General features: G+C 37.6%; 2 protein-coding genes across 7 annotated transcripts; one reads left to right on the forward strand and one right to left on the reverse strand.

The window, feature by feature from the left end:
- Nucleotides 1-829: 829 nt before the first annotated feature.
- LOC128227598 (MIF-like protein mif-2) lies at nucleotides 830-3,637 on the forward strand. 2 transcript variants are annotated; one of them, XM_052938288.1, is made up of 4 exons: nucleotides 830-1,023; nucleotides 1,618-1,790; nucleotides 2,649-2,744; nucleotides 3,237-3,637. In XM_052938288.1, exons 1-3 carry the CDS (start codon nucleotides 916-918, stop codon nucleotides 2,701-2,703), a joined length of 336 nt encoding a protein of 111 aa, XP_052794248.1. In that variant the 5' UTR covers nucleotides 830-915; the 3' UTR covers nucleotides 2,704-2,744; nucleotides 3,237-3,637. The 2 variants fall into 2 exon arrangements, with proteins under 2 accessions (XP_052794248.1, XP_052794247.1); XM_052938287.1 differs by having other exon boundaries at nucleotides 2,649-3,590.
- Nucleotides 3,638-3,764: 127 nt separating this feature from the next.
- On the reverse strand, nucleotides 3,765-9,137 carry LOC128227597 (alpha-N-acetylgalactosaminidase-like). Of its 5 annotated transcripts, none has more exons than XM_052938284.1 (7): nucleotides 9,010-9,137; nucleotides 7,639-8,031; nucleotides 7,068-7,242; nucleotides 6,329-6,598; nucleotides 5,898-6,059; nucleotides 5,191-5,388; nucleotides 3,765-4,089 (listed from the first exon to the last, which is right to left on the reverse strand). In XM_052938284.1, exons 2-7 carry the CDS (start codon nucleotides 7,791-7,793, stop codon nucleotides 3,829-3,831), a joined length of 1,221 nt encoding a protein of 406 aa, XP_052794244.1. In that variant the 5' UTR covers nucleotides 7,794-8,031; nucleotides 9,010-9,137; the 3' UTR covers nucleotides 3,765-3,828. The 5 variants fall into 5 exon arrangements, with proteins under 5 accessions (XP_052794244.1, XP_052794246.1, XP_052794243.1 ...); XM_052938286.1 differs by having other exon boundaries at nucleotides 7,639-7,884; nucleotides 8,862-9,133; XM_052938283.1 differs by having other exon boundaries at nucleotides 8,862-9,133.
- Between the last annotated feature and the right edge of the window lie 2,529 nt (nucleotides 9,138-11,666).

The following is an 11,666-nucleotide window of genomic DNA, read 5'->3' on the forward strand; positions in this document are numbered from 1 at the left end:
GAATGTTTATGATAATGAAGTCCTGTGACTGGTTATAGTCATTAATTAATAAAGAGAATGTTCATGATAATGAAGTCCTGTGACTGCTTGTAGTCATTAATTAATAAAGAGAATGTTCATGATAATGAAGTCCTGTGACTGGTTATAGTCATTAATTAATAAAGAGAATGTTCATGATAATGAAGTCCTGTGACTGGTTATAGTCATTAATTAATAAAGAGAATGTTCATGATAATGAAGTCCTGTGACTGGTTATAGTCATTAATTAATAAAGAGAATGTTCATGATAATGAAGTCCTGTGACTGGTTATAGTCATTAATTAATAAAGAGAATGTTTATTAATGAAGTCCACTGGTAAAAGTCATTAATCGATAAAGAGAATGTTTATTGATGAAGTCCACTGGTAAAAGTCATTAATCGATAAAGAGAATGTTTATTGATGAAGTCCACTGGTAAAAGTCATTAATCGATAAAGAGAATGTTTATTATAAAATGGTCCACGGGTTATAAGACATCAAGTAAATAAGGGAATATTTATAAGAATGTAGTCCACTGCAGGTTATAGACGTTCATTAATAAATGATTATAATAAATTGGCCCACTGGTAATAAGACAAAGTAATGAAGGGAACTGTAAATACTACAAATTGATTATCATTGTAACTATAAGTGAACTATTCTGTTTTTAAATTGTCTACATGTGATCGGTTTCTCAATCGTCTATTTCCGTAACTATTCGTAATGCTATGGCGGGTCAATGTCATCCGTGCAAGGTCGAACTATTCATAATCTATTTATAGCGCAAAATGTCTTATCTGCAAAGAGAAAGTAGATTACAAAGTCGAAGGTTAAAGCCACATCTACTTGTTGTCTTTCGTATTTGTGGTTTAATACAGAAACGGGAAGGAATTAAAGATGCCTTTATGTTACATATATACAAACCTGAAAAGTGAGGAGCTGGCGGATACTCTAGAGGAACAGTTGACAGTCTGTGTGTCTAAAACGCTCGGCAAACCAAGAGAAGTCAGTTTGTTTTAGTTTTATGCTAATTAGGTTGTTCGATTATGTATTATATAAAGCTGATATGAATCATTCTAGTCCTTAGATAGGCTTTAAAGAAATTTACACCTAAATTAAATATTGTACGCCACAAAAAGACCTGAAAGTCGGTATTGATCTGGGTTACTCGTATTCGTTTGATTTAATAACAGTTCAGTGAGTTTACTCGAGCCATTGATGTTTCGAATTTCCACGTGTAAGTGAGTACCTGTTAATGTCATTCAACAGGGTCTTAAACTGGAACGGCTGTTATTTTTTCTGGTATACAAATATGGCTGAAATGCGAGATAAATGGAACGAATATAGTACATGCATCTGAATCCTATTCGACTGGAAAACGAGCACAGTGAATGGTCAAAACCTTAAGCCCGTTGATATTGGACAAGGAATGCAAATGATCGCAGAAGGATTATTAAGCTGTTCTTGACAATTTAATAGTTAATGTCACGGACCTTACATCATTAAATGAGACGTGAGGGTCGTCCCAGAGGTAGTGTGTTTGAATAGTGTGTACGTTGATAGTGTTGGATTTGTGCTCATGTACATGTTCCCTTACAGCGAATCTCGGTGCTGGTGTTCCCAGGGACCCGGATGATGTTTCAAGGTTCCGAGAATAAGGGAATTATTTGCCAGATCCGCTCTATCGATGTGTTTGACGAGAGCCGGAACCCAGCGTACTTCCCACCCATCATGGAAGTCCTCACCACCGCCTCCGGGCTCGACGCCAAAAGGTGAGTGTTTTTAAAGACCTAAGATACAGCGGTCAGTTTTAATAAAGATCTTAGTGGATTTTTTTCTTTGTCGAATTAAGTCGTAAACTGAAATTATCTTTATGTTATAAATTTGTTATTTTGCTACATAATTGAGTGAACTTTAAGCTGCACTCTCACAGATTTTACGTTTTTACAACTTTTTTTCTTTTTTTTCCTTGGAAAGATGAACTTTTTGCGTAAATATCTGCAAACCAATGATAAAAGAATGCTGACAAAAGATCAGAGCACAGATTTGCATATTTCCTTTCGAAAATTAATGTTTTATGGCTTAAACCATTACTAACGGTTTAAGAAAAATGCATAAAACATGATTTTTTGGACTTATATATGAAATTCTGCGATCTAATTTTTTGTCAGCAGTCTTCTATCACTAGTTCCCATGGATTTTCGCGAAAATTGGCTCGTTCCAAGACAAAAAAAAAATAAAAAAAAGTTCTCAAAACGTTAAATTTGTGAGAGTGCAGCTTTAAGCCAGTTTTAAAATGAACACATCGTTGGGGGGAAATTGTCTTGCCATTTGTGACCTTAACGTAATATTATTGAAGTTACGATCCTTAAAAACGGATCCCGTCTTTACATTTTTTTGCAGACAGATTAGTTGATCATGTGTATAAAATAAAAGTGTGCGGTTGTAATATGATCAGGGATTTGTAAATATTCCGAAACGGTTGTTGGGGTTGGCTCAGGAGGTCTGTTCATTAAAGGTGTTGCAAGAATTCTTTTCATATGGAAACGCATAAACGTGGTACATAGGGCTAGAACACATTTTGTAAACCTGTAGATAAAACATACAATGCATGTGTGTGTTTTTTTCAGGATCACAATCGAATTAGTGGATCTACCGGCACACATGGTCAAGACGGGAAAATGAAAGAACAAGCTTTGTAGCCTCTTGTCAATAAATCGATCGTTTCCGATATCAGTGTGTGTATACCACGTGATAAATTACGTCATATATGCTACGTCGGAAGGCAACATTTTGCTTAAAATGAACACTTAAAACAAAGATAACTTTTGTTTTACAACACCAATTTAAATAAAACAAAGGGCAGTCTATGTCGCTTAAAGAGCCCCGCCTTCGTTTTATTACTGGAGTTTGTTAAGGTGATTAGTTTCATCAAACACTTTGACAAACCTGATTCCAAAATAATGTTTTGGCAGTGCTCCGTCAGAGGGCCGTATTGTGAAAAGGTTTGTCGAAGTGTTTAAAGAAACTAAACTCTCAATCAAACTCTGGTAAAAGACCGAAGGCGGGGCTCTGTAAGCGGCGTAGACTGCGCTATGTTTCATTTAAAATGGTGAAGAAACAGTGACGTTATCTTTGTTTAAAGTCTTCTTTCGAAGCAAAATGTTGCCTTACGACGTAGCATTTATGACGCAATTTATCACGTGGTATACACACACTGGATATTACTTTGATGATACATCTATAACTCCATTGTCTTGCAATAGTGTGTTCTAATGTAATACGTAAATATGTATATAAGTATATGTGACTTGAATTAATTTCCCCCGACAATGTTCAGGCACAGCATTGTAATCAAGAACAATACCTAGGTGAAGATATAGGGCGTACTTGAATGGGCATCACATGCATGCTGTGTGTCTGAAACGCATAAACTTTAACATGTATTTATAAGTAATATTTTATAATTCATAAATTCATGTTGCCATGGCTAATTACCCATTATACGAATGAGTGTACGTGTATTGTTACTCAATGTTACTCAGGAGATGACACATTTGATAACTTGATCCATTTCCCTGTCATTATTATCAACTTACTTGGTGTACTTGTTCAATTAATAAAATATAGACATTTGAAACCAGCGCCTTGACTCTCAAAAACTTTAAACACGGTTTTACGGTGATATTTATTTTTTGAAATTATTCAGGTTTTTAGTACCACCATAATAAATCATATTGAATATGAATTATTACATAGCTTTTATTTAATACATTTAAGAACAATTTAAATACAGTACTAAACCCATGCTTAGATAGGCTTAGCTCTGAACAGCACAACACCGTTCGGATTCACAACAACTTTCACTGGGGAGTCAGGGCCGTAAGTTCCCATCGGCTGATTATTAAATCCGTCCATGAACATATAACCGGAAGCAGTGAGGCCGATGTCGCGGCCAGTGACGGACACGGGGGTCGGGTCCCCGTGGTTGGCCAGCTGAAGGAAGGCGATGGCGAAGCTGCCAACTGGACTGATGGGGCGGGACCACACCTCTACATTAGTGCCATTAATCTGAATAAAAGAAAACAACAATAGGAAATTGTCACGTGATTTGCATTTATTACCCAGCTGTAAATATAACTTAAGCGGAAGTATATATTTATAGTTTCCATTTTTATAATATATTCTATTCAATGGGAAAAAAATCACCACAAACTTTTTTTGTTTTTAGTTGAGTGTAACCAGATTGTAACTTCCTGTTAAGTTCGAAAACAATCAGAAACATTTTGTTCAATATATGTCCAAAATGAAATTGTAGAATACTGTTGAGGAAGTTTGTACATAAATAATACATGTCATGCAGAGTAAGTTATTCCGGAAACATATCTTTCTACATTACATAATTACTATACAGGCGATGGACACGTTAAAATGCAAAACGTGACAAACATCTAGTGGTACCCCTACTGAATTAAGGTGACGTGCTAAATATTATTAAATACTAGGAAAATATTTTGGTGATTCACTATAAAAACACACGCCAAACCGTGTCAATGATCCTCAGTGCGCGCGGCGTCTTCGGTCAGTTCATGGTTCTTTATAAACAGTGTGTGAATACTACGTGATAAATTACGTGATATATGCTACGCTAGAAGGCAACATTTTGCTTAAAAAGAAGACTTATATCAAAGATAACTTCTTTTACTACACCATCTTAAATGAAACAAAGGGTAGTTTATGCCACTAAAAGAGCCATGCCTTCGTTTTATTACCGGAGTTTGATAAGGTAATTAATTTCATCAAACACTTCGACAAACTTGTTTCCAAAATAATGTTTTGACAGTAATCCGTCAGACGGTCGTATTGTGAAAAGGTTTGTCGAAGTGTTAGAAGAAACTACACTCTCAATCAAACTCTGGTAAAAGACCGAAGGCGGGGCTCCGTAAGCGGGCTAGACTGCGCTATGTTTCATTTAAAATAGTAAAGAAAGTTATCTTTGTTTTAATTCTTCATTCGAAGCAAAATATTGTCTTCTGACGTAGCATTTATGACGCGATTTATCACGTGGTATACACGCACTAATTAAGTAACTAATCGTATATACGACGTTTTCAAGTCCAAGGGTCCTGCTCGTGAATGTTACATGCTATCATCCGAATGCCTGATACCTACCTGTAAAATACGTCTCCCCTGGATACCCAGTGGATCCTGGTTGATGGCTATCACGTTGAGGTTAGTGAGGAGGAGGTGGTCCTGGGCGGTTATGGAACGCAGGTCCGTGGACATGAGCATCGGCGCCGCCATGATCGCCCACATCGCCATCTGCACTCGGGCCTGCTCGTAACTAAGCCCAAAATTACCGACAACCAACTGAAACAGGTTATTGATGAGTGTTAAATTTAACTTATAAAGTTGTGAAATAACGATGTTAAGAATGTAGTCTTGGATATGGGAGATCATGGAAGTGCTCTCGGGAAAACCATTTGTCCAGCTGTGTGTTCACCGCCAACCAATAAAACAGGAATACTAACAGCTAGTCTTTTGCATGCATGTTTATTGGTAACACGGTACATGTACATGAAAATGGGGCCATGTTATCAACGTACGTATCGTACGATCATTTTTTTTCAAATAAATAGTTCTATGAAGCGTGCTTTCTTTTCAGAAACGAGCTTTATAAGTCAGGTTTTGGAATGTGTTTTTTTATTTTGTTCAATTTAATTGATAACATGGACATAATATTAAACTAAAATTCTTGATCTTATAATATTTTGTCGTACACTCGTTGATCAGATGGCCTCTATGGGCCCCGATATAAATGTCGACGATAGGTAGTGTGATTATTTCATTATTTCCTTATACATGTATATAATTCCCACCATGTCCGGATCGTTCCATGCGCCCGGCTTGGCATACAGGGACATGTTGTTGTAGTCCTTCCCGTAGTAGGAGATTATGCTGGACACGCTGGTCCAAGAGTCACTGATATCCCCGTGAACTCGCCACATGTTACATGTGCGCTGGATGGCCGCGTAATCCGGCTATATACAATTAAATGCCGTTCTTAATTGTTCCAGATCAAAATCATTTTCAACACTTAGCTTTGTATGTTATTATTTATATTTTGCTTTGGACACAAGAATTTTGTTGTATTATATTATATCATATCCTAGCAATTAAAATTACGTTATTTATTATTAGTACATCAAAGAAGATCATTGTATAGACAATATGAATATAATACTTTGTCATAGAGATTTGTGTAAATTAGAATCTGATTGTGAGGTTACTTTAAAGATTGTGAGGTTACTTTAAATCCGGCGAACTGCTGGTACATTGGCCACTCGCACGAGTACACCATGGGGCGCCCAGTCTTGTTCAGGAACAAACCGAACGCTTCGTACCCCAGGTCCATGTCCTGTGGGTTGGAGTTACAACCGTCGAACTTGACGTAGTCCACGCCCCACTCTGCGAACGTCTGCGCGTCCGTCTCCATGTAGAACTCACTTCCCGGAAACCCAGCGCACGTGCGCACTCCGAAATCCTCGTATATACCGAACTTAAGGCCTTGTTCATGAACCTTAAAAGTTTATAATACCACAAACTAAGCATGATTAAATACTTGACATAAAACATGAATAGTGTAATGGAACTTCTTTAACAAGTTTATCAAATACAATTTACGTAGTTTACGTCAGAATTGATAAAATTACTGAATATATATAATATAGTATAGTAAATGGACTTCCTTCATCAAAATCTCTTAAAAGAAATGGATAACCGGACAGTGATTGAGCTAGACAACGCACCCTCTTCCTCCTCGGTTACATGTGGGTGTTCACTTACAGCCATATATATATATATATATATATATATATATATATATATATATATATATATATATATATATATATATATATATATATTTATATATATATATATATATATATATATAAATACTTTTCTTTAAGTTTCGTTCTTGTATATGCAAATCTATGCTGCGAAAGGCGATCAAAATGTATTTTGAAGTAGCGAACGAACGTACATACGTATTCAACCAGAGCGGCGATGCCGGAAGGAAACCTGACCGGATCTGGCTGGAGTCGGCCGTGTGCGTCCCTGTCCGGTGCAAGCCAGCAGTCATCGATGATGATGTACTGATACCCGGCGGCCAGATAGCCGTCCGCCGCCAGGTGGTCCGCCATTACCTTGATTAACGTCTCACTACGGAGAAAATTTCAATCGAATTACGGCATTTCCCGGCGCTCTACACATAGTTCTACATTGAGCACTCGATCTTCTATCTAGAGCCTTCCAGAAAATATTTCGAGCGCAAAGTTTCAGTTAAAACATATTCAATTTTGACCTAAGAGAAAGAAGGGCGCTCTAAAAAAGCAAATCGCTTTCAATATGAAAGCGTATTACATATGTCGAACGAAGCTCGGCGAACGTATAATAAAGCTGATTTCTCCTATTAAAACTGGAACTGTATATGTCCTAAACAAAGTTCTTTATGTGTATATATTGATCGTGTCACATATTGCTAGATATGAATCAAACATGAGCTTTTAAAAACAAATACGCCTTGGTTGAATGTATGATCAAATATCCGAAATATACCTAATGCAGTCGTCCGGTCGGTTGACGCAATCCGTGTTACACCGGAAACGTTCCCAGGTCAGCCACCCCATGGGGGGAGTCAGGGCCAATCCGTTGTCCAGTCCCGAAATATCCCTGGTTAGCTGCACCAGCAGCAGCAAAAGCACATTTTTCATCTTTATTCCGGTATCACGTATACAGTCTATCCAACACTTGCAGTATTTTGCGTTGTGTATGTGGGTTTTCCGGTAAGTTTTTACCTTAAATCTTCATATACAAATAGTTAATGCATAGAAGGTATAGAAGGCAATTGCGTGTATACATAAATGTATTAATGATCTCTCTAGATCTTATAAAAACTAGTACACGCTTTTATTGTCAAGTATGTGTATCATATGACCACGCCAGCACAAACTGAAAAGATACGTTATCGGACATCATGTTGCAGCGATTGAAATATAATCTCAGTTCTTAAGTCGATTATGTACCATGTTTTCAGCGAACCATGTGACCCCTCAGCAGTGTGTGTACAATATACACATTCACTAAAATCATCCTTTCTTGTGTGACAAATGCGCTCTTAATCGATTTGCATGGAATCAAGAAATGGGACTGCATTGTGCTCAATTTTCATTAGCGGTACATTTCCTGAATTCTTGATAAGTGATGGAAAATAATACTTAAATCTTATTTCATACTGACTGTACAATGTATTCGAGACCTAATCGATTTTGCAAAATTTAATCGATTACAGTCAATTAATTGACCGTAAATCTTGCAATCCATTACAGTCGATAATATAAACTATTACTTCATGCCTGGTTACTCTATGACCAGACCAGCGAACGTATGTTGATGATTTTGTTTGTGTCAACGTGCATCGCTCGTGCACTTTAAGTACATGTTAGAGTTATTTTTTTAGCTCGCTCTAATTTCTGTAGATCGTCAGATTTGTAGAGTTATGCCCCATGACGGTCAGCTGAGGAAAATGGAAGAGTGCTTATATTCTCCATTCGGAGCTTCTCGGCCATTTCTATCGAAAATACCCTCGGATATAATATGATGGACGTTTAAAAAATCAGATATGGGTACACTTTACGTCCGCTGAGAGTAGATCGTGTAGTAATTTAAATTAGCAGTTAAACTTAATGACTTAACTCTTTCGAAACTTAATTATGTTTGCAATAATACACTTCACTGGCTAACTAAGATCAACAAAAACAAAACTACTTCTACTGACTTACAGGCATACATCCGAGGTTGTTTTCGACAAAAATTGGCCGAGGTGTTCCGAGTGTGTATTCTAATTATAAAATGCCACGACAACGACGAAAACGAAAACAGAAAAGAAATGAAAAAAGAAAATGTTTTATTTCGATAGTTTTTCTCAACCCGTTGCATATATAAATAGAATATTCCCAGCAACCTCCTCGTTGACGTATTCAATATGATCATTGTTGTCACTATCGGTATCCATTTCGTCAATTCTTCCGACCTCAAAAATGTCACCACCGCCTCCGACATCATCATCCTCGGAAGTGGCACCATCATCATCGTCGTCGGCATCAGATCCATTGCTCTCGTCCTTGGTACCATCATCAATCTCGTCTGCATCATCATCATCATCATCATCATCATCATCATCATCATCATCATCGACATCATCATCATTAGCAACTGTAGCAACTGTAGCAATATAGCAGTATCATTAACATCGTCATAGTCGTCATCATCTTTATCATCAGCATCGTCGTCGTCGTCGTCGCCCCCAGCATCATCATCTTCGAATGCTGTTAAAACAATAAAATAGTACAGAAGAGAGAAATATTTAGACTTGGACACCTACTACAAAGTATCATGCCATAGAGAGGTCTGTCGACATCTAAGACACGGCTTTATTGTGTGCAATTAAAAGCTGCACTCTCACAGTTTTTGCCATAATCCATGGAAACCAGTTAAATAAGACTGCTGACAAAAAATTAGATCGCAGATTTTTATATTTAAGTTCCAAAAATGATGTTTTATGCATTTTTCTTAAACCGTTAGTAACGGTTTAAGCCATAAAACTTAAATTTTCGAAAAGAAATATGAAAAACTACGATCTGATTTTTTGTCAGCTATCTTATATCATTGGTGTTCAGATATTTACGCAAAAATTGGCTTTTTCCCAGAAAAAAAATAAAAAAGTTGTAAAAACGGTATTTCTGTGAGAGTGCAGCTTTAAATATCTGCTAGACGAATGCAATCATAATAGTATTATTATTTGTTTAATGATCATTTACCTTTTTTCTTGCAGTACTACTAGTATTTCTTGTGTTGTATTTGAACCATTTAACAGACATAAACCGGGTACAGAATCAACTATTACTTGTTTTAGTGCTCGCTCGAAAGTCTTTTAACTAGCCAGGGTGGAAAATGTGGATAGTCTGTATCTATTCTATAGGCACTCCATGGACACGCATATTAACACTTAACTGATAATAATACTTACGAGTATATACGTCTCCCCACTGATACCCCTCCAGATCAATTGTCATGGTCACCCATTTATCGGTGACCATTTGGTCACCCATTTATCGGTGACCATTTCATTGGTGGACAGTCTCTTGGTTGGTTGAGGATCCATACACCTCTCAAGGAAGGATACAAGCTCTGTACAATCAGAAGGTTAAATTCACAAGGATTTGGTTTCAAGTTTATCTTCTAGAATAAGTTACATTACACAGACGCAATATCAAGAAGTATCAGTGTGGTTTAGTCCTGTTAAGAATCAGTATTGCTTCATTCACAGTCTTGTATTGTCAGTACGGCTTTGTTCTAAGTATTGTAGTGTCAGTATGGCTTTGTTCACAGTCTTGTAGTGTCAGTATGGCTTTGCCCACAGTATTGCAGTGTCACTCTAGCTTTGTTCACAGTCCTGTAGTGTCAGTAAGGCTTTGTCCACAGTCTTGTAGTGTCAGTATGGCTTTGTTCACAGTCTTGTAGTGTCAGTACGGCTTTGTTCACAGTCTTGTAGTGTCAGTATGGCTTTGTTCACAGTCTTGTAGTGTCAGTATGGCTTTGTTCACAGTCCTGATGTGTCAGTATGGCTTTGTCCACAGTCTTGTAGTGACAGTATGGCTTTGTTCACAGTCTTGTATTGTCAGTATGGATTTGTCCACAGTATTGTCGTGTCAGTATGGCTTTGTTCACAGTCTTGTAGTGTCAGTATGGCTTTGTTCACAGTCTTGTATTGTCAGTATGGATTTGTCCACAGTATTGTCGTGTCAGTATGGCTTTGTTCACAGTCTTGTAGTGTCAGTATGGCTTTGTCCACAGTCTTGTAGTGTCAGTATGGCTTTGTTCACAGTCTTGTAGTGTCAGTATGGCTTTGTTCACAGTCTTGTATTGTCAGTATGGCTTTGTTCACAGTCTTGTAGTGTCAGTTCGGCTTAGTTCACAGTCCACAGTCCTGTAGTGTCAGTATGGCTTTGTTCACAGTCTTGTAGTGTCAGTAAGGCTTTGTCCACAGTCTTGTATTGTCAGTATGGCTTTGTTCACAGTCTTGTAGAGTCAGTACGGCTTTGTTCACAGTCTTGTAGTGTCATTCCGGCTTTGTTCACAGTCTTGTAGTGTCATTCCGGCTTTGTTCACAGTCTTGTAGTGTCAGTAAGGCTTTGTTCACAGTCTTGTAGAGTCAGTATGGCTTTGTCCACAGTCCTGTAGTGTCATTCCGGCTTTGTTCACAGTCTTGTAGAGTCTGTCCACAGTCTTGTAGAGTCAGTATTGCTTTGTCCACAGTCCTGTAGTGTCATTCCGGCTTTGTTCACAGTCTTGTAGAGTCTGTCCACAGTCTTGTAGAGTCAATATGGCTTTGTCCATAGTCCTGTAGTGTCATTCCGGCTTTGTTCACAGTTTTGTAGAGTCTGTCCACAGTCTTGTAGAGTCAGTATTGCTTTGTCCACAGTCCTGTTGTGTCATTCCGGCTTTGTTCACAGTCTTGTAGTGTCAGTAAGGCTTTGTTCACAGTCTTGTAGTGTCAGTAAGGCTTTGTTCGGTCTTGTAGTAGT

Source organism: Mya arenaria, chromosome 3 (assembly GCF_026914265.1).
Source record: "Mya arenaria isolate MELC-2E11 chromosome 3, ASM2691426v1".
In the NCBI taxonomy this organism is placed as follows: domain Eukaryota; kingdom Metazoa; phylum Mollusca; class Bivalvia; order Myida; family Myidae; genus Mya; species Mya arenaria.

Excerpts from the sequence above, each read along its gene's own strand:
- LOC128227598 (XM_052938288.1), top strand. The coding sequence starts at position 916 with ATGCCTTTATGTTACATATATACAAACCTGAAAAGTGAGGAGCTGGCG. Across the intron at positions 1,024-1,617 it reads CGCTCGGCAAACCAAGAGAA|CGAATCTCGGTGCTGGTGTT; the intron begins GTCAGTTTGTTT and ends GTTCCCTTACAG. Across the intron at positions 1,791-2,648 it reads TCCGGGCTCGACGCCAAAAG|GATCACAATCGAATTAGTGG; the intron begins GTGAGTGTTTTT and ends TGTTTTTTTCAG.
- LOC128227597 (XM_052938281.1), bottom strand. The coding sequence starts at position 9,072 with ATGATCATATTGAATACGTCAACGAGGAG. Across the intron at positions 6,599-7,067 it reads TCGCCGCTCTGGTTGAATAC|GTTCATGAACAAGGCCTTAA; the intron begins GTATGTACGTTC and ends TAAACTTTTAAG. Across the intron at positions 4,090-5,190 it reads AGGGGAGACGTATTTTACAG|ATTAATGGCACTAATGTAGA; the intron begins GTAGGTATCAGG and ends TCTTTTATTCAG.